The sequence below is a fragment of the Bombina bombina genome, chromosome 4, assembly GCF_027579735.1.
Source record: "Bombina bombina isolate aBomBom1 chromosome 4, aBomBom1.pri, whole genome shotgun sequence".
Lineage (NCBI taxonomy): Eukaryota > Metazoa > Chordata > Amphibia > Anura > Bombinatoridae > Bombina > Bombina bombina.
This window is the reverse complement of record NC_069502.1, coordinates 565,019,976-565,043,441: the sequence shown is the minus strand read 5'-3', so window position 1 is coordinate 565,043,441 and position 23,466 is coordinate 565,019,976. Positions and strand designations below refer to the sequence as shown.

At 36.2% G+C, this 23,466-nt stretch overlaps 1 protein-coding gene across 1 annotated transcript in view; it reads left to right on the top strand.

The window, feature by feature from the left end:
* The window catches only part of RNGTT (RNA guanylyltransferase and 5'-phosphatase), a 1,295,116-nt gene that overhangs the window by 11,341 nt on the left and 1,260,309 nt on the right, over positions 1–23,466 (top strand). Inside the window, exons 3-4 of the mRNA XM_053710532.1 lie at positions 256–359; positions 2,479–2,567. Coding sequence (XP_053566507.1) covers positions 256–359; positions 2,479–2,567 — 193 coding nt within the window. The remainder of the gene's footprint in view (positions 1–255; positions 360–2,478; positions 2,568–23,466) is intronic.

Below are 23,466 nucleotides of genomic sequence, written 5' to 3'. Positions count from 1 at the left end.
TTTTGCTAAACACAGACACTGTTTTGTACTTTTCCCTTAAATACAGCTGAAAATGTGGTTCTAGCTATATTACTTTAGTATACCAAGTGCATAAAGGACTTGCATTACACACAAATCCTATTATTTCTGTTATTCTTAACCATATGAAAGAAGTAACCTTATTTGCAAATTACATACTGCAGCATTTTTTTAAAGTATTTTACTGTGTATAGTACTTGAGATTTGCATTTTGTTAACCTTTACTTATTGCTCCAGGTAAAAATGGGATTATTGATTGATCTGACAAACACAACCAGGTTCTACGATCGGAATGATATAGAAAAGGAAGGTGTCAAGTACATCAAACTTCAGTGCAAAGGGTATGGTGACTAGTTCTTTTTTTTCTCTTTGTCATGGAGTTTAACATACACATATCATATGTGTGGATTCTTGATCTACTAATGCAGTTAATCAAGAAAGAAAAAATAACTCGGTAAACTGTGGTGTTTCAGAACATGTTTTTTACTGAATAAATTCTGAGACTACTATATTTCAATTCTGCCTCTATTGCAATCCACTTTTAACTGGATAGTTTTTTTTTTTTTTTTTTACTTTTTGTTTGCTGCGTTAATAGAGAAATATATAAATAACTATTTAGTATTATTAAAAAAAAATTTGTACCATTAGTATAAATTGCATAATTAATTTGTTTATACCCATACTAAATGTATCAGAATTATTTCATTGCAGGTAATATTATTCATTATTAGATCTTCAGTACTTTGAGGCAAAATCATTTTTTTCCCTAAGAAATATACATACCTATTTTAAGGGAGTCTCTGCAGCTAACAATCCGATATTAAGCTCCATTACAGGGCTGTAAGTCTGGTGTCATAAATTAGGGTCATTGTAAATGCATTCTTTTACCAATCTCTGTCTTCTGATGACTAAAAGTAGATGGTAGTGCTGTGTGATCTCTTGTGGATGATTTGAAGTACAGCCATTCCATTTGCACCTACTTTACTGTAATTACTCCATTATGACAGGACCCTTTCAGTGCATTTTTTTTTATCACAATAAGCCTTTCAGAGGAATAATACACCTAAGACTGATATATATGTGTATGTGTGTGTGTATATATATATATATATATATATATATATATATATATATATATATATATATAATCTCATATATTTTTTAAGTTTTTTTTTTTTTTTTGTCTGAATTTTCATCATAAACCTAATAAAATAAAATCGTTGTTGATGAGAACTCTAAATAAAACATGGTCAGTTGTGTTCAGTTTTTTCTTCCCACTGCTTCAAGCTTCATTAAATAATTTGAAATATATTTTTTAAGCCAAGGGGACCAGGTTATATCTTGTTTAGGTTTTAATAGTAGAAACCCACAAGCTAAATGTGTTGTTTTAATCTTTCTCAATAAACACAAAATGAAAGAAAATACTTCACACAGACACATCCCTTTTTGCTTTTTAAGGTAACAATTGTAATATAAGTCTGTTAATATGTAACTTGGTGAAATCCAGTATAATAGAATAATAATACTCCGTCTTCACTTGTACATCACTCCATGTCACCATTAGCACAGTGTTTTCACCTTCCTGCACGTAGACCAACCCAACATTAGAAGCTACAATGTAATGTAAAACATTTAGGATTATGTTGCAGCTATGCTCTAGTGTGGGTACTGTATGTGTCAAATAGATCCCAAGCAATTTATCAGAGTCTATTTAAAGAGACTTGAAAGTCACAATTTAAACTTTTGTGATTCAGATGAAGCTTTCAATTAAAAACAAACAAACAATTTTTTACCCTTATATTATCAAACATACATCTTTCTCTTAGTATATTTCGATAAGAGAATATCTAAATATGCTTGGGAATATGCAGTATAAGGCAGCAGTGTTTGCAACACTGTTATACATATAGTGACACGTGCACACTCCTGATTATAAGAATTAAGTTTCAGCATAGGAGAAAAGATGTAAACTGGAAAAATTGTAATTGGGGCTTCCACGTCCCTTTAAAGGGACACTGAACCCACATTTTTTCTTTTGTGATTCAGATAGAGCGTGACATTTTCTAATTTACTCCTATTATCAATTTTTCTTCGTTCTCTTGCTATCTTTATTTGAAAAAGAAGGCATCTAGACTTTTTTGGTTCAGACTCTGGACAGCACGTTTTTATTGGTGGATGAACGTATCCACTAATCAGTAAGAACAACCCAGGTTGTTCACCAAAAATGGGCCGGCATCTAAACTTACATTCTTGCATTTCAAATAAAGATACCAAGAGAATGAAGAAAATGTAATAATAGGAGTAAATTAGAAAGTTGCTTAAAATTTCATGCTCTATCTGAATCACCAAAGAAAAAAAAAATTGGGTTCAGTGTCCCTTTAAGTGTATTGAATATGTAATGTGTACATACATTACAGAAGTGTGTGTAACATTTTTTAAATGCTAATTTCTTTCTTGTAGACATGGAGAATGCCCAACACCAGAGAACACGGAGTCATTTATTCGCCTCTGCGAGCATTTTATGGACAGGAATTCTGGCGAACTTATTGGTATGTATGTCCATAGAAAAGCTTTCACTATTCTGTTTTTCCATTTTGATTGCTGGTAAAAAAATTAATTTATGTTTTGAGAAAATATTTGTGCAGATTTTTATCTGTTCGCTTTTTTGGATAAATGAAAAACAATTGGTTTCAGATATTATTTCACACCTTGCAGATGTGTTTTCCTAGATTGTAGGATGCTCTCACATCACTACAAAGGCGTTTGTGAGATTTTTTTGAAGAGAAGTAATTAAGTTGAGTTAAATATAAAAAAACATACTTTACTACTTAACATACTTAAGTTGAGTTAAAGGGACATTAAACCCAAAACATTTATTTCATGATTCAGAAAGAGAATACAATTTTAAACAACTTTCTAGTTTACTTCTATTATCTAATTTGCTTAATTCTCTTGATATTCTTTCATGAAAAGCATATCTAGATAGTAGCTGCTGATTGGTGTCTGCACATAGATGCCTTGTGTGATTGGCTGACCTATGTGCATTGCTATTTCTTCAACAAAGGATATCTAAAGAAAGAAGCAAATTAGATAATAGAAGTAAATTGGAATGTTGTTTAAAATTGTGTTCTCTATCTTAATCATTAAAGAAAATGTTTGGGTTTAATGTTCCTTTAAATAAAAATTTATTTTTTATTTTTAATGCAGAGTGTTTCCATACTATTCCACTGCCCGACTCTAGACTTTCAGGTTTTTTTAAATTTGGATTCCGTGTAGATTTGATTTATAGGGACACTCAAGTCAAAACAAACTTTTATGATTCAGATAGAGCATGCAGTTCTAAGACACTTTCTAATGTACCTGCATTATCAAATTTTGCACAGTCTTTTTATATTCATACTTTCTGGGGAACAAAATTCTACTGAGCATGTGCACAAGCTCACAGGGTATACGTATACTAGTCTGTGATAGGGTGATGTCTGTCACATGATACAGGGGGGCCGGAAAATGGGAGAAAAAATAAATGTGTCGAAACAAAAATCTACTGCTTATTTGAAATATAGAGTAGGTGTTATTGTCTTTTTATTATGCATTTGCTGATTATGCAATTCTACTGCTTTTAGTGGTCTTTTAAGACTGATTTAAATCAATTTAAGTTTTATTTCAGGCTTTTACTGGTTTGCTTATATATATCACTAGATACACATAGGTAGATCATTGAAATGAATGCAATTATTGGGAGGTGAACTATATAGAGTTTAAGAGGTTAATCATTCATATTTGATAAATATTAAAGCCATGCGTATAAAGCATCTTGCTATATAATTAAACTCCAGTATACTTCATGATAACCTTTAGATTATAATGTATCTGAAATAGAAACTATCTTTTAGATAGATTTCGCCTCAAAAAGCATTTTATTTAAAAAAAATCCTATTTAGTTTTTTTTTTTTATCATTGATTTTTATCCACCCTGATTGGATATCATTGCCATTTTTTTTAAATTAACGGAACACCTGTGATTCCTACATGCCTGTGACTTCTTAATGGCTTTAATAATTCAATACATTGATACAAAAATGAAACTAGTGCACACTTATAGGCATTGATATGGCATTAGTTCATAAGGTGTGTTACTAAAAGTCATTTCATGATTAAAAAATAATGAAGGAATAGTGATAATAATAATTTAGAAACCAAATTGTATCACAGTATTCCAAGATAAACCATTACATATGAAAGTGACATTAAACTCACATTTTTTCTTTCATTATTCCTATAGAGCATACAATTTTAAACAACTTTTTAATTTATTTATTTTATGAAATGTGGTTAATTCTTTTGGTATCCTTTGTTTAAGGAGCAGCTATGCTAGCTGAGCACATCTGGTGAGCTTATGACAAGGTAGATATGTGCAGCCATCAATCGCCAGCTAGTTCCAAGTAGTGCTCATAGAGTCTACCTAGGTATGCTTGTAAACAAAGCAAAGTAGATCATGGAACTAAATTAGAAAGATTCTGAAAATTACATTTATCTGAATGATGAAAGTCTAATTTTGACTATTCTGTCCCATTTTATTATAATATATATACCATTGCTAAAACAACAAATCTAATGGTTGCCTAAAACTTTTGCACAGTACTGTGTGTATGTGTTTATATATATATATATATATATATATATATATATATATATATATATATATATATATATATATATATATATATATATAATATAGTCTTTTGAGTGTATACTGAGAGTCATATATTTTATTTTTGTAATACTTGTGTTACTCTACGTTTCTTTTTAAAATACCCCAAGGGTGGTGTTCTATTGGATTTAAGTCAAGTGACATACTTGACCAGGTGATAATTTTCAGCTTATTCTTCTTTAGAAACTCTTTAGTGATTTTGGCATTGTTCTTTGGATAGTTATAATGCTGGAATATTTCTCTTCTGGAGACTGGGAGTCGTCTTGTCAGCCAGTATTTTGGTATATCCACAGGCATTCATAGTTCCCTCTATAAATGTCACCTCCCCAACATATCCCAGACATATCACACTCCCACCTCTGTGCTTCACTGTTGGGATTGTGGTAGTCCTGGTCAGGTTTACTCCAAACATGCTGGGCCCCATCTGAGCCCAACAAATTTACCTTGGACTCATCTGACCAATGAATGTGTTCCCAATATACATCAAGTGTTTTTTTTATTTTCTTCAGCAAAGTTTAATTTTGCAGTTTTTTACTGAGGAGCAAGCAAGTTTTTTTTTCTTTTCTTAGGCGCGGTTCATAAAGGTTTACTTTATGCAATGTCCTTTGCACTGGCTCACATAAACTACAATTTCCATTGATAACCCATGAGCCAAGTATGAAGAACTTGCACGTCTTTTTCAGAGATTGTGCACTGTCAGTGGCGTCATTTTAGGAGGACAACTACTGCAGCTCTGATTAGTGGTACTATGGCTCATTATATACCTCTTAATTACTGCTGCAACTGTGTTTCAACTGACTTCTAATTGGTCACCAATCTTCCTCTAGACTTTTCCATATATGTGAAGTCTCACTATAAGATTTGTTTCAATTCCTCTAACAATTCTTTTCCATGTGGAGCCAAGATACAGCCATGCAGATAGACACAGACCATAAGTCCAAAAGTGAGAAAGTTCTGGTGTGCATCTATCTATCTTGTGTGTAAAATGCCCAAAAATTAGCTTAGGCTACATCGCTTCACCCATAAGTATTTAATGCCCAGCTTTAATAGTAACAATCATTTGGTTAGGGAATTACTGGAAATTAATAGAATGTTTGATACAACAGTGCCCTCAAGTGGCTGTATTAGTTATTGACGTTTCTCTTCTGACCAGAATATCTATTTATGTGCAATGATAAAATACCCTTCAGAGGAACCAGTCAATTGTATAAAAAAAGTTAGATAGTAGATATGGCATTAAAGGGACATGAAACCCAAAACATTTCTTTCATGATTCAGATAGAGCATATCATTTTAAACAACTTTCCAATTGGATTGTATTATCTAATTTACTTCGTTCTTTGGTATCTTTTGTTGAAAAGCATACCTAGGTAGGCTCAGGAGCTGGGAGCTAGCTGCTCATTGGTAGTTATACGTATATACCTCTTATCATTGGCTTACAGATGTGTTCAACTGGCTCCCAGTAGTGCATTGCTGCTCCTTCAATGAAGGATACCAAGAAAATAAAGCAAAATTGACAATAAAAGTAAAATGAAACGTTGTTTTAAATTGTATACTCTGTCTAATTCATGAAATAAATTTATTTTGGTTTCTTGCCCCTTTAATGTGCAGACAATTTTAAATAGTTAACTAGTTCTCACAAGGCATCTTTATGCAACTCAGATTGAAAGAGACATTAGTAAGTTATGTATACATAGCATATATATTTGCAACTATCCACTACACTGCAAAATGTTGATAAAAGTTTTCAAATTATTTGAAACACTTTAGTTAGCAAAATATGCATTCTAGTCTATGGACACTCCCCTTACAAATTCTCCTTAGTGTGTTTATCTTATGTTCTCTGCTCTGTTTTTTTTTTTTTTTTTTTTTTTTTACAAATCTAATGATCAAGGGCCAGATTACAAGTGGCGCGCTATTTAGCTCTTTCACTCAAGCATACATTTTGCTAGAAGTAATCCTTTTGCGTGCATTGGGTCGAAAGTAATAATCTTGCGTACATGTGAAACCAGAAGTATTCTCCCCATAGAAATCAATGGAGTGTATATATGTGTGTGTGTATATGTGTGTGTGTATGTGTGTGTATATATATATATATATATATATATCTCCAAAATACAAGAAGGGGTATATGCACTCTCACCAGCTACCATCAACTGCCAGGGTGCTCTGTAGGAAAATTCATCAGCAAAATTGAAAAAAGCACTCACTGGTCTTCAGATAACAAATCCAAATAAAATGGTCAGAGGAAGGGACGCTATTTGTCCCGAAACGTCACTAATAAATTTTATTTGGATTTGTTATCTGAAGACCAGTGAGTGCTTTTTTCAATTTTGTGTATATATATGAAAATTTATTTAGAAAATACAATATTTTCTATGTGAAGTGGTTGTACATTCTAGTAAGCCATTTCTAAACATTTATAATTGGCCTCAGCAGGAAAGCTAACCTAAGTTACAATATGGCGGCACCCACTGCTTTATGGACATTAACTTATTTTTTCAATATTTAAACAACTAAAATAATTTTTATAAATACAAGTACATATTATTCTCAGGCTAATCTTTGCTAATCTGTTTCATATTAGGGAAAAAAACATATTTCGGAAATGTTTTTCTTACCTAGGGTTTAGTCTTTTTTTCAAGTTGACTGTTTTTTTTTTTCATTAAATTTCGCGGGCAAAATTAGGCTCGCGAGGGCGCAAAATGCTAAAGTTTATTGCGTCATTCTTGGCGCGAGAATTTTTTGGGCACAAAGGTATGTCCGATGACGCAAATTCGTCATTTACGGCGTCTTAATTGACGCCAAGTTCTTTGCACAAGGTTGCGTCTTCAATGACGCGAGTGTGTCATTTCCGGATGTTGTTAGCGCCAAAAAAATTTCAGTTGCGTTGTGCATCTTACTTGGCGCAAAATAATTTCATTATTTAAAAGCCCCATTTCTATATGCCTCTTGCCTTTTTTTTTTCTATGTCAGAGGGCTATGCTGTTTGCATTTTTTTCCCCATTCCTAAAACTGCCATATTGTCAGGGTGCCAGGAATCAGACTGAGACGAGAAATGCAAAAATAATCGCACCTTTATTAATAGCAAAAAATATTAAAAAGTCCACAAGTCAAATAACAAGCCAGGAGTCAAAACCAGAGCTGGTAGTCAGACGAGCCGAGTCAGGAGCCAAAGCGAAAAGTCAGACGAGCCGGAATCAGGAACAAGGAAAACAGCAGAGTCAGGAACAAGCCAGGGATCAGGAACCAGGAAGGACGTCAGGCAGCCAGGTAATACACAGGAACTCTCACAAACAGGTCTGAGACAACACAAAGCATACTGAACAGATGCCCTTTAAATAATAAGTGATGACATCACAATTCTGAGACTGCATCCTGTCTCACACGGATGATGCACACCAGTCTGGCCATAAAAGGAAGTGCAGGAAATGAGCAGCATCCCCCACAATGCACAAAGTCAGCAAGAGAGGTAAGTAAAATGGCTGCCAGCAGCACATGGCAAACAGGGAAAAAACCCTGACACATATAAGGAAATTGATAATTTTGCTTTATATGTTTGTTTTTTCTCTTACATTTGCAAGATGTCTCAATCTGATCCTGTCTCAGAAATCACTGTTGGAACCCTGCTGCCTGATATTAGTTCTACCAAAGCTAAGTGCATTTGTTGTAAATTTGTGGAGATTATATCTTCAGCTGTGGTATGTAATAGTTGTCATGATAAGCTTTTACATGCTGAGAATTTATCCATCAGTACTAGTACAATGCCTGTTGTTCCTTCAACATCTAATGTACATGATATACCTGTGAATATAAAAGATTTTATTGCTGATGCGATACAGAAGGCTTTGTCTGCCATCCCGCCTTCTAATAAACGTAAAAAATCTTTTAAAACTTCTCATAAAGATGATGACATTTCAAATGACCGACAACATACTGAATTATCCTCCTCTGATGAGGATCTATCTGATTCAGAAGATCCTTCCTCAGATATTGACACTGACAAATCTACTTATTTATTTAAAATGGAGTATATTCGTTCCTTGTTAAGAGAGGTGTTGATTACATTGGATATTGAGGAAACTAGTCCTCCTGATATTAAAACTAGTAAACATTTAAATTATGTTTATAAACCTCCTGTGGTTACTCCAGAGGTTTTTCCAGTTCCTGATGCTATTTCTGATATGATTTCTAAGGAATGGAATAGGCCTGGTACTTCTTTTATTCCTTCTTCAAGGTTTAAAAAAATTGTATCCTTTGCCAGCAGTTAGATTAGAGTTTTGGGAAAAGATCCCCAAAGTTGATGGGGCTATTTCTACTCTTGCTAAACGTACTACTATTCTTATGGAAGATAGTACTTCTTTTAAAGACCCTTTAGATAGGAAACTTGAATTTTATCTAAGGAAAGCTTATTTATATTCTGGCTATCTTCTCAGGCCTGCCATTTCTATGGCTGATGTTGCAGCTGCATCAACTTTTTGGTTGGAAAGTCTAGCACAACAGGAAATGGATCCTGATTTCTCTAGCATTGTTCACTTGCTTCAACATGCTAATCATTTTATCTGTGATGCCATTTTTGATATCAAAATTGATGTTAAATCTATGTCTTTAGCTATTTTAGCTAGAAGGGCTTTTTGGCTCAAATATTGGAATGCTGACATGGTATCTAAGTCTAGATTACTATTTGTTTCTTTCCAAGGTAATACGTTATTTGGTTCTCAGTTGGATGCAATTATTTCAACTGTCACTGGGGGGAAGGGAGTTTTTTTGCCTCAGGATAAAAGACCTAAGGGTAAATCTAAAGCTTCTAACCACTTTCGTTCCTTTCGACAAAATAAGGAACAGAAACCTAATCCTCCCCCCCCCAAAGAATCTGGTTGCAATTGGAAACCTTCTTCAAGTTGGAGTAAATCCAGACCTTTTAAGAAACCAAAGCCAGCCCCCAAGTCTGCATGAAGGTGCGGCCCTCATTCCAGCTCAGCTGGTGGGGGGCAGATTAAGATTCTTCCAAAACATTTGGGCAGATTCTGTCCAAAATCAATGGATTCAGAGTATTATTTCTCAAGGGTACCGAATAGGATTCAGAGTAAGACCTCCTGTGAGAAGATTTTTTTTTTCTTTCACGCATCCCAGCAAATCCAGTGAAGGCTCAGGCTTTTCTGATGTGTGTTTCAGACCTGGAGTTTTCAGGGGTAATTATACCAGTTCCTTTTCAGTGCCAACTTTCAAAATGGTGACTATAAGGACTATTTTGCCTTTTGTTCAGCAAGAGCTTTTTATGTCCACAATAGACTTACAGGATGCATATCTTCATATTCTGATTCATCCAGATCATTATCAGTTTCTGAGATTCTCTTTTCTAGACAAGCATTACCAATTCGTTGCTCTTCCATTTGGCCTAGCGACAGCTCCAAGAATTTTTTCAAAGGTTCTCGGTGCCCTACTCTCTGTAATCAGAGAACAGGGTATTGTGGTGTTTCCTTATTTGGACGATATCTTGGTACTAGCTCAGACTTTACATTCTGCAGAATCTCACACGAATCAGCTAGTGTTATTTCTTCAAAGACATGGTTGGAGGATCACTTTACCAAAAAGTTCCTTGATTCCTCAGACAAGGGTCACCTTTCTTATGTTTCCAGATAGATTCAGTGTCCATGACTCTGTCTCTAACAGACAAGAGACAAATAAAATTGGTTTCAGCCTGTCGAAACCTTCAGTCTCGATCATTCCCTTCAGTAGCTATGTGCATGGAAGTTTTAGGTCTCATGACTGCAGCATCGGACGCGATCCCCTTTGCTCGTTTTCTTATGAGACCTCTTCAGCTTTGTATGTTGAATCAATGGTGCAGGGATTATACAAAGATATCACAATTAATATCCTTAAATCCCAATGTTCGACTCTCTCTGACCTGGTGGTTAGATCACCATCGTATAGTTCAAGGGGCCTCTTTTGTTCGTCCAACCTAGACTGTGATCACAACAGATGCAAGTCTTTCAGGTTGGGGAGCTGTCTGGGGATCTCTGACAGCACAAGGGGTTTGGAAACCTCAAGAGGCGAGGTTACCAATCAATATTTTAGCACTCCGTGCTGTTTTCAGGGCTCTTCAGGTTTGGCCTCTGTTGAAGAGAGAACCGTTCATTTGTTTTCAGACAGACAATATCACAACTGTGGCATATGTCAATCATCAGGGTGGGACTCACAGTCCCCAAGCTATGAAAGAAGTATCTCGGTATCCAGCTCCTGTCTAATTTCTGTGGTTCATATCCCAGGTATAGACAATTGGGAAGCGTATTATCTCAGCCATCAGACTTTACAACTGGGGGAGTGGTTGCTCCATCCAGATGTGTTTTCTCAGATTGTTCAGATGTGGGGTCTTCCAGAAATAGATCTGATGGCTTCTCATCTAAACAAGAAACTTTATTTAGACTCCTTTCTATATGCTCACTCCCTATGAATAAATATATGCATATATATATATAAAAATATTACACCAGATCCTTGGGGACTGTAAAGAGTATATACCAAAAGCTACAAAAGAAGTGACGAGGGGGATTCTCTGGACACCTTTACTATTCCCAAAAATTAATTATGTCATATTCAGAATTTAACCCTGTGGGAATTCTAGTTTTTAATCGATGTATCCAGAAAACCTCCCTCTTCGCTAAAAGGCTATCCCTATCGCCTCCTCTCTTCTTGCTCTTTACTTGTTCTATGATAGTCCATTCTAAAGACGCTACACTCTTATTGTGAAGATTTTTAAAATGTTGTACTAAACGAGTCGTGATTTTGCCTGCTTTTATGTTTGCAATGTGTTCCCTGATCCTGTCACAAGCCTCCCTGGTGGTAAGACCAGTGTACTGCACCCCACATAGTTTACATGTCAAAAGATAGACAACGTATGTACATTCATGCAGTTTAAGCATGAATAATACCTAAAGCTTTCCCCCGTTACTGTGCTTGAGAAACCCTCATTGTTATGTTGTAGATAACCACAAGCTATGCATGATGTGTAACTGCATCTATATACTCCATTAAATCTGAGCCATGATGAGCTAGAAACTTGTTTTAAAGGTAACTGTGTTGGAGCAACTATGTTGCCTATTGTCAAACCCTTTTTAAAGGCGTATCTACAACCTTTTGTTACTATGTTCATTAAATCATCATCCGCTTTCAACATATGAAAGTGTTTACGTATAATATTGCAAACTTCATGATATTGTGAACTATAGCGGGTAACAAAGGTAACACCTTCAAATGCTTTATTTTTGTGGTTATCTCTGGTAACAGTGAGAAATTCCTTTCTCTCTGTTAATGAAACCAGGTTTTTAATTCTTGCTACTTCTTTCCTATTGTAACGCCTCCTGCACAGTCGTTCCTCCAAATCCTGAGCCTGTTTATCATACTCTGTCTGAGTAGAACAATTTCTTTTAAGTCGTACAAATTGACCCTTCATTACTGAAAAGAAAACCCTTTTGGGGTGACTACTCTTTGCATGTAATAGCGTATTTCCGGAGATGGGTTTCCTATACACTTTCGTCTGTACTTTGTCTTGTATCCCCATCAATGTTACATCCAGAAAATTGATTTGTGTATGACCAAATTCATAAGTGAATTTTATACCTGCTAAGCAAATACAGTTGTCTTGTTGCCAATTATAGGATTACGCCCAGGGTAATGTTTTTATCCAATCACGACCAAGCACAGGTGAATATTAAGGTATTGGTGATTATGAACTGTAGCTACGACTACGGCCACAAGGGCTGAAACGCGTCAGCAATAGTTCATGGAGTGTAATCCTATGGCACATATTGTCACCCAGTTTACGCTTTGTTCAGAATTCTATCTGTCCAAATAAAGCTGTTTTTTAAGTGCATCCAGTCTCCGGTGCCCCTTATTACACACAGTTATTGATTGCCAGGAGATCGAGCAGGCACGGAGGACTATACAGCACAGCCTATACCTTGTGAACACACTCACCATCACCCACCCGCGGAGGAAAGAAGAGCCGATAGGAGAGGTGTGGTCAGCTGTCAGACGACGAACAGCGGAACGAGGAGAGGACCCAGGAGGGGAAAGGTACTGGATGGGAGACACGTAAAGGGTTCCGGTTTGACCGGCTAAGTGATTGCTTCCACTAGAGAGTACCCCCTGTGGATGGGCCGACTCAGACGCTGGATTACTTTGGCAGCAACACCGGGAGCTAACGGACAGCTGGGTGAGTGAGTAGGGATACTCTTGTTCACGCATTTAATATTGAACTGTGATTACAATCGAGAATATTTATACCCTATAACTTTGACATTTGTTTGTTTGGTGCTCACACGGCAAGTGACTCTTTTATTTGGATTCGGGTCAGGCCCCGCCTCAGAGAATTACAGCTCATTCTACTAGATCAGTCTTCACTTCGTGGGCTTTTAAGAATGAAGCTTCAGTTGATCAGATTTGCAAAGCAGCAACTTGGTCTTCTTTGCATACATTTTACTAAATTCTACCGTTTTGATGTATTTGCTTCTTCGGAAGCAGTTTTTGGTAGAAAATTTTTTCAGGCAGCGGTTTCAGTTTGATTCCTCTGCTTATGTTTAAGTTTTTTCTTTTCATTATGGAAATAAACTTATAATTTGGGTTGTGGATTAATTTTTTTCAGCCTAAAATGGCTGTTATTATTTTATCCCTCCCTCTCTAGTGACTCTTCTGTGGAGTTCCACATCTTGGGTATTGCTATCCCATACGTCACTAGCTCATGGACTCTTGCCAATTACATGAAAGCAAACCTAATTTATGTAAGAACTTACCTGATAAATTAATTTCTTTCATATTGGCAAGAGTCCATGAGACCCACCCTTTTTTATGGTGGTTATGATTTTTTGTATAAAGCACAATTATTTCCAAATTCCTTTGTTTTACTCCTTTTTGCTATCACCCCATTACTTGGCTATTCGTTAAACTGAATTGTGGGTGAGGGGTGTATATATAGGCATTTTGAGGTTTGGGAAACTGTGCCCTTCCTGGTAGGATTGTATATCCCATACGTCACTAGCTCATGGACTCTTGCCAATATGAAAGAAATTAATTTGTCAGGTAAGTTCTTACATAAATTATGTTTTTTCTCTCTTTTCCTTTATAAGAGTCATTAAAGGGATACAAAACCCCAAATTGTTTCTTTCAAATAGAGTAGGCAATTTTAAAGTGAAGGTCCTTTTTGATGAATAAGTGCCCGGTTTTTAATTACTCAAAATTGACATTTCACTGTTTTCTTCACAAACTTACATACATACATCTTTAGGTTTTATCAATATTTTATTGCTCACCTGCCTTCTGAGTATAAAAAAAAAATGGGGCCTTTCACATGAAAAGAATGGCCAGCTCTGTTTTGTACAGTCAGCTACCAGCTGCACACAAAGTAGAAAAAAACTAAATAGGAGTAAATAAGAACATTGCTTAAAGTGAAGGTCCGTTTTGATGAATTAGTGCCCGGTTTTTAATAAACCTATTAAAAACAAGGGCACTTTAATTCATTAAAATTGACATTTCACTGTTTTGTTCAAAAACTTACCTTTTAATCCTGGCAGCCGCTCCAGCACTTCCTCAGCCTGTCGCAAGCCGTCTTCGCGGGTCCAAAATGACGAATCTGACTTCCTCCAATCACAGTGTTGCATCAGGCCAAGATTCCCCCGGGGGGGGAGATGTGTTTGGAGGAAGCCTGATTCGTCATTTCTGACGTCTGCAGAGGCTTGCGACGGCCGGGGGAATCGCTGGTGCCGCATTCAGGATTAAAAGGTAAGTTTTTGAACAAAACAGTGAAATGTCAATTTTAATGAATTAAAGTGCCCTTGTTTTTAATAGGTTTATTAAAAACCGGGCACTAATTCATCAAAATGGACCTTCACTTTAAGCAAAGTTCTTATTTACTCCTATTTAGTTTTTTTTCTACTTTTTTGTGCAGCTGGTAGCTGACTGTACAAAACAGAGCTGGCCATTCTTTTCATGTGAAAGGCCCCATTTTTTTTTATACTCAGAAGGCAGGTGAGCAATAAAATATTGATAAAACCTAAAGATGTATGCCTTTATAACAAGGAAGGCTTCAAATGAGCAGTGCTATACCTATGTTTTTCAAACGGTCATAGAAGTAGTTTATTACTATTGGGTATATGTCCTCTTACTACTGGAAGAAGTAGAACCACCTCCCGGAAGCCTGAGCTGTAAACTCTGCTCTTGTAGTGTTTCTTTTTGCACAGATTAAATAAGGTTTGGTTCCTCCCAGTACAGCATCATTACTGCTGCAGTCTTCACATGTTTGGTGCCTCTTTAGCTGTCTTTTAGTGGGTCTCCCTGCTGGTTACTCTCGTCTTTACAGCACAATCTTGCAGTCAATATAGTATTTAGAGTTCAGCAAACATTCCTTTCACATCTTTCCAGGAAACTCATTTTAAATTGACTCCTAGTGTACTGCTAATTTTTGAAAGGTACATTTGGTAAATTTGACACATTCCTACCCATTTAAAAACCACAAAATGAAACGATAAAGACATTTAAAAACAATAAATTTGTAGTGTTAAAGGGACATTTAAATAAATGCTAGATAGAATGATGCATTCAAAGAAAAGATTAGTCTGTGAATAACATGTAGATGTTTTTGTTTTTAAAGTTTAAATAGCTTTTTAAATAGTGACAAAATAAGTTAAAAAAAAAAGTTTTAAAAAGCAAATTTAGTTTATTATTTAATAAATAAGCTGTACTTTTATTTCGATCCTAATACTTTTTTATACACTCTTCATTTTATGTTCCCAGTTTAACAAAATTGCTTTCAGTTTGTAAGTGTACTCTTCTGCATATTTTTGCCCACATTTTTTTCAATTCATTCCGGAAGAAAACAGGGGGGAAGGTTTTTTTTCCCTCCACGTGGCTTCAACATTTAAAATCTCTAAAGTTTAAAATGTTAAGTCTCTAGTTAAAGCACACAAATAAAAAAATAACTCCTTTATTGTAAATAAACTATAATTCTTATGCAATATCTTTTCATGTTTTTACTCAACTAGAAACTCCTCTCTCTTAATACATGGTCATAGATGTCTTATTTCAAAATATGAGGTCTGTTTTAGAACTCAGTTTACAAAAATTAGCCTAGAGAATAAGTGATTGCCGTTTCTAAGGCTGTCAGTCAATATGTGTAAAGGTTTGAGGCTTTGGCTCCTCATATTAAAGAGTCTGCTATCCTTTGAGAGGAGCATCACATAAGAGCCTTGTATAGCATTCAGAAGTTTTCCAAATTTTCTTTTTATATTATTTTTTTTTTCTAATTGATATTTTTAGCCTGCTAGACAAATAAGTCATGAGCCCTAGAGTAGGCGTGTTTAATTGTTCCTTTCTTTCAGCCTAGTGGTAATGACCATTTTAACATTTTATTTATATATTTGATTAACAAGTATGGTGAATTGACAGGAACATGTAGAAAACACTAAACAGTTATTTTTATTACTTATTTTTCTACTTCCTTTTTTTTAAAAATTTAAATAAAGCCCTTTTTCATTTTCCCTCTTGGATACTAGATCCCCCCCTTGTACTTACCTTACCCCTGTTATAATCAGTGGTGTCCCCTTGAGATTCCTCATATGGCTAATCAGGGATATTTTGGAGGGATAGAGACTGATCAGGAGATGCTTCTGCTTTTTTTTTTTTTTTTTTTTTTTTTTTTACAATGAAACAGACTACGTTTAATGAGAAAACTGAAGCTCACTACCTCACCATCCGAGCTGATCATGCCGCTTTAGAGTGAAAGGGAGAGTTTATCTGCTTGAATGTGAGTTCTATTGCACACCCTCACAAACCTTTGCCTAGTACGAGGCACACCTGCCTGGAGCTCACTAAACCATGTGTGAAGCCACCAGGCATCCTTCTACCAACCACATACCCTTACATCATTGCACCCACATACCAGGTGCTCTGCCACCATTATGCATCCAGTGGAACGCTCTCCTTTTTGTGCACCCTCCTGGATATCTCCCAGTCTTCCCTGGGATGCTTGTGTATGGGGATTTATATTGTCCTTGTTGAAGGGACACTCTAGTCAAAATTAAACTTTCATGATTCAGATAGGGCATGCAATTGTAAGCAACTTTTCAATTGACATTTATCATCAAATTTGCTTTGTTCTCTTGGTATTCATTGTTTGAAAGCTAAACCTAGGTAGGCTCAAACTGATTTCTAAACTGTTGAAAGCCACCTCTTTAATTATTTTTACAATTAGACAGTGCTAGTTCATGTGTGTCATATAGATCACATTATGCTCACTCCTGTGGAGTTATTTAGGAGTCTGCACTGCTTGGCTAAAATGCAAGTCTGTCAAAAGCACTGAGATAAGGGGACAGTCTGTAGAAGCTTAGATACATAGTATTCACAGAGATAAGTGTATTAATATCACATTGTTGGTGGTTATGCAAAACTGGGGAATGGTAAATAAAGGGATTATCTATCTTTATAAACAATAAACATTTTCAAGTAGACTGTCCCTTTAAATCTGTCACAATTTTTTTCTTTTTTGATAATCGTTATCTGCAAAGGTGCAATACTCCTATGGGGCAAAACTTACCCTATCATTTGCCAACCTTTTTCTCGATTGCTGGGAGAATACCCCATCTGTCTAAAGGGATTACTATTTGCAAAGAACATTTCTTTTTTAGGGTTCGTAGATTGACAACATCATCATTGTTTGGATTTAGTCTTCTAAAAGATTTAAGTCTTTTTAGATAATATTTAAACTCTAATTCTTTAAAATGTGTAGTTAATCACCAGCAGTTAATAGTTTTTAGAAGTGTTCTCAGTATGTTTTTGGAATGTGTACTTGTTTATAACTTCAGGCAACACACTTTACATTCGTCCAGTCACCCAGGACACACTGTCAGAGCCATTCCCATGGGACAATTTATTCATTTAAAAAAAAAAAAAATTACCAGCGAAATTTCCTATCACATGCTGATGATTTGGTTAAGCATTTAGTAGAACAAGGTTATGCTAAAGAGTTGGGCTTGCATACAAACATGGAAATAGACTCAGTGGATAGGGAAATCCTTCTAAAACTTAAATCTAAAATTAGTGTTGGTGCAGGGAATTTATTACTGGTTACAGTATGGAATACAATAAGGTATGCAATATCATCAGGAGATTACCAGTTTTGTATATGGATGATAGATTAACTAAAAAAACTGCCTCTGATGTGTGGCTCGTAGAGCAAAAACACGTCAATTTTTCCTACATAATATTTAAAGTAAGTGAATGTGGCGTAGAGATGCGTTTTTAGTTTTATTCTGGAGTGCTGGATCTTTTGATCATTTTTAACAAGTTTATTTCTAGTACAACATTTACACCAATTTCTATTGAATTGTATATTACCTGTAACATTCAATATGTGATTTATTTATTACAAGTAAAAAGGGTGGATTTGATTTAAATCCTATCGATTTTTTAATTCAGATTAAAATCACTAGTCAGTAGGCCTTGATTTTAAATCACGGTTTTCTACATAAAGGTGTAATTTTTAGAATACCTTTTCATTTTCCCCCAAATTATATCAGAAAATAACTGGATTAGTTATATAACATTAGAAATACATAGATAATTATAAAATTATTGTGAGGGGAACTATCTCCATTTTATTAGATTAATTATTCATATTTGATCAACCTTTCAGCTGTACTCTATGGGAATGAGAAAAATAATCATTACCTTAATAATAATAATAATAATAATTTAGTTATATTTAACTAAAGAAAAATAATTACCTTGGTGATTACAATCAAATTGTTTATTTAAACCAAAACAATACCATTATAGGTTTCATTTGTATTGCTTGCTCCATCCCTCCTCACACTTAGGTCCATATGCAAATATATTCCATTCCTAAAGGGACATTCTACTTAAAAATTTGTGTTGTTTAAAAAAGATAGATAATCCCTTTCCCCAGTTTTGCACAACCAACATGGTTATATTAATATACTTTTCCCGGCCATGGCCATGACAGCAATACACCAGGGTTAGCTCCTCCCCTCACCCCTTCAGGACAGGAAATTGAATCAAAAGATACCATAAGTACCCTATAGCCCCTGTACTCCTCAGTTCTTTTTCCTGTCCACACTCCCTAGGACTTTGTCGTTTCCTTTATGGATATTTTATTTTATTGCTTACCAGGGGCGATTTAGCCTCATGCCTGGGGGGAGTTCTGCCTCTCTGTCCCTGGAAGCTGCAGTACACAACACTTCTCTAAGGGCGTCCCCCTGCAGGACCCCCTTTAGCGACCGTGGGGTAAGAAGCTGCAGTGATCCGCTGGTAGCAGCATGGAACCCAGGGGCATAAATCCTCCGGTACCTGCAGAACAATTTGGTAACAGTTCCTTCATACAGGTAAGGTGGGGGAAGCAGGTTAACAGTGCAAATTCCTGTTTTCTTGTTGCCATGATAATGGACATGTATATCATATAAAGGCCTCTTTTTGGCGCCTTTTTTTAGTCAGTTTGAATGTAGCAGGGTGTTGGTTACCTCCTGTTTGTTCTCCTGGTCTGTTTTCAGGGCAGCAGGTAGGTTTTTTTTTTTTTCTCCTTTTATTTTCTTTTCGGTTATTTTTAGGCATTCATGTTTTTCTTTTTACTTAGTTTGTGTTTTTTAAGATTCCATCGAACCTCTTAGAGTTGAGGGCAGTGTTTGAGGCTCTGATTAATTTTAGAAAGTGTAATCTGTCATCATTGGGTCAAGATTAAGACGGACAACAGGACTGTGGTGGCATACTTGAATCATTAGGGAGGCACACGCAGTCGGGACATGATGAGGATTATGGTTCCTCTGATGTGATGGGCGCAATCCAGCATGAGGGGTCTATCCGCTGTCTATCTTCCGGGTACAGAGAACATGGGAGCAGATTACCTCAGCAGACATGTCATTCAACTGGGAGACTGGTGCTTGCCAGTCTGGGCATTTCAGATGATTGTGGATCGCTTCTAGAGGTGGATATGTTGGATTCCTTTCAGACCCGGCATGTGAAGAAGTTCTTTTCGAGATCCCTTTATCCTCAAGCGGAAGGCTGGGATGTCCTGTCCTGCTCATGGAAGTTCAAGAGGGGTTATGCCTTTCCTCCGGTGCCTTTGATTCTCAGGAGAATCCGTAGAGAGAAAGTGGAGGTGTTGGCAGTAATCCCTTATTGGCCCAGGAGACCTTGATTTCCCATGTTGTTGAGTCTGTCCACAGAGGCTCCTATGATTTTTACCTGCAATGCCAGACCTGCTGCACCAGGGTCCTCTTCTACATCCGGATCCACTGTGTATTAAACTGAGGGTCTGGAGATTGAGAAACCGCAACTGAGAGTAAAGGGTTTTTCGGATCAAGTCATCTTCACTCTCATGCAGGCAAGGAAGAGGTCAACTTCTACTGCATATTACCGAATTTGGAATATTTTCTGGGGTTGGCCCCCCACAAAGGGATCTCTCCATGTTCCTTCTCTTCTGTGGAGCTTTTGAGTTTTCTCCAGGATGGTCTAGACAAGGGACTCCGCTTGAATACCTTGAAAATTCAAGTTACAGCATTATTGGCCCTTTCAGGTGTTAAATAGTCATTGGATACAGATGTGCTTCATTTATATGGGCTGTTATGCACATCAGACCTCCTAGGAAGTCTTTTTCACCTCCATGGGATTTGCCTCTTGTTTTATCTGCTCTTCAGAAAACTCCTTTTGAACCTTTGGAGGACATCCCTTTGATGCTCCTTACCCTAAAATCTGTGCTATTGGTGGCCCTGACCTCGGGTCGGAGGGTTTTAGAGCTGGGTGCTCTGTCAGCACAGGAATAGTTTTATATCCTTTTTTCCAGATAAAGTGGTGTTGCAGACTGTTCCTGAATTCCCCTAAGGTGGTTTCCTCTTTTCACATTGTTCTGCCAACTTTTTTCCTGAATCATATTTCTACGGAAGAGGAGGCCTGGCATACCCTGGATGTTGTTCGGTGTTTGTCTATTTACCTTCAGAGATCTATGGATTGGAGGAAATCCTCACAGCTCTTTGTCCTTCCCACGAGTCCTAAGAGAGGGGAGATGGCCTCAGTGGCTACTATTTCTCAATGGATAGTGTCTGCCATCTCAAAGGCTTATGAATATGGTCAGGTTCCGGTTCCTCAGGGCATTAAAGCACATTCTACTCGAGCCTTATCTGCTTCCTGGGCAGCTGCTGCACACGTTCGGACTGACTAGATATGCAAGGCGACATCATGGTCTTCTGTGAATACATTTATTTCTCACTACCTTTTGGATGTCAGATCAGGCTAATTTTGGCTAAACAGGCAGCTGTTTTGGTAGCATCATAATATTTGTTTTGTTAACAATTAATACACTTTTTTGCAGTATCTTCTGTTGTGTTTTCTTTTCCCTCCCGGAGTTCTTGTGCTAGGGTATTACACTGGCGTATTGCTGTCATGGCCATGGCCGGGAATAGGGAAAACTTACTTCATACTTACCATTATTTTCCTTTCCCGGTTATGTGCCATGACAGCAATACGGTCCCGCCCTTTGATATGGCTGGTTACAAACTGAGGAGTACAGGGGCTATAGGGTACTTATGGTATCTTTTGATTCAATTTCCTGTCGTGAGGGGAGGAGCTAACCCTGGCGTATTGCTGTCATGGCCCATAACCAGGAAAGGAAAATAACGGAAAGTATGAAGTAAATGTTCCATATTTTACCTTTATGACCTTTTGTGATTACCTTATATCTAAGCTTCTGCAGACAGCACCCTTATTTCAGGGCTATTTAAAGACTTGCATTTTAGCCAATTAGTGCTGGTTCCTGCACAACTACTTGGGAGTGAGCAAAATGTTATCTATATGGCACACATGAATGAGCTGTATTTGGCTGTGAAAAGCTAATAAAATGCATCAGATAAGAAACAGTCTGTAGTGGCTTAGAAACAGGCAGAAATTTAGAGGTTTAAACGTTATATAGTATGTTAATATAACAATGTTGGTTGTGCAAAGGTTGGGGATGGATAGTAAAGGCGTTACCTATCTTTTTAAACAATAACAATTTTGGAGTAGACTGTCCCTTTAATGGACAGTCAACTCCAAAATTGTTATTGTTTAAAAAGATAGATAATCACTTTATTACCCATTCCCCAGTTTTGCATAACCAACATGGTTATATTCATATTCTTTTTACCTCTGTGATTACCTTGTATCTAAGCCTCTTTTGACAGCCCCCTGATCACATGGCTATTTATTATCTATTGACTTGCATTTTAGCCAATTAGTGCAGTGTCGGTTACAACTCCATGGAAGAGAGCATATAGCTTAGAGGTCTATATGGCCCACATGTATTTAAAAAAGCATGTGATAAGAGGCTATCTTTAGTGGTTTATAAACAGGCAGAAATATAGAGGTTTAAATGTTATAAAGTTGGTTGTGCAAAGCTGGGGAATGGGTAGAAAGGTGTTATCTATCTTTTTAAACAATAACAATTTTGGTGTTGTCCCTTTTAACATTCTTCTATTCATTGAGTTTGTTGAAGCTTAGTAAGGGGTTGATTTTGGGTACATAGAATTGCTGGGGAACAGTGGAATTAAACAGACAATAAGTCAAAATTAAACTTTCTTGAATTAGATTGAGAACATGCTGTTTTTTTTTTTTTTTTTTTTTTTTTTTTTTTTTTTTTTATTGAGGTTTTTAAAGGCATACAGTATAAAGAACAAGTTCTTTCCCAGTACGCAATACAATGTCATCCATGCAACAAATACAAAGCCAAAAAGTCCTAGTAATACTATAGAAAATTGCTTCCATGACATACTGACATTTACAAACACTGGCAATAATATATTGGTATTCAAGGAAAATATATTAAATAAGTAAATATATTTTGTGTATACATGCTATTCAAGTGGTCGTTATAGGCTTATATGGCAGAACTGGTAATATTGGAACCTCATTTTGATTTATATGATGGGAAGGGGATTAGCAGTAGCTGCTTTGGTAAAACATATATATGAAGAATTTAAAGTTACAAAATTGGGTATATTTCCTTTTAGTTTAACCAGTAAACTATTGGGGGGGGGGGGCATAAGTAGTTCAGAGATATCTGGTAGGTAACCTGGGTAGTATTAAAAAATAAACTGTATATTTAGCTATTGGCAGGGATACATCATCATAGGTTTAACATATTATCATATATGGATCCAAGATAACAGCAATTAAATATCAAGTATGGCTTAGCTAAATGTAATTGGTGATGGGATATATCTATCTAGAAATGAAATAACAGACATCAATCAAAAGGTAATCTCCATAATATAAGTAGTAATATATATTTATGCAGGGCTAGGGGGGGGGGTTATGAAGTTGTCTCCCATGAATATATTAAACATCTTAGTTTGATTTCAATTGGTATAAGCCATGTCGTCCTGGCCTCCGACAACACCACCTTCCCCTGGAAAGAATACAATAGGTGGATGATAGACTCAAATTTGCATGGATATCCCTATATTTAAGATATATTAGCAGTAGTTCAAAATGAGAAATTACGACAATAAATATACTATAATCCCGGATCTAGAAATTTCTTTTAAGAATCATCAAAACATATCTACCACTCAAATTATATAAGGGATTTAAAAATCTAATGCGTGGTACCAAAGGTGTTGTTATGTAGAATATGTCTGCCGCATGGGCCCTATGCCCTGCGATATTAGATTTAACGTTCCAGTACAGGTTAATTATAGATT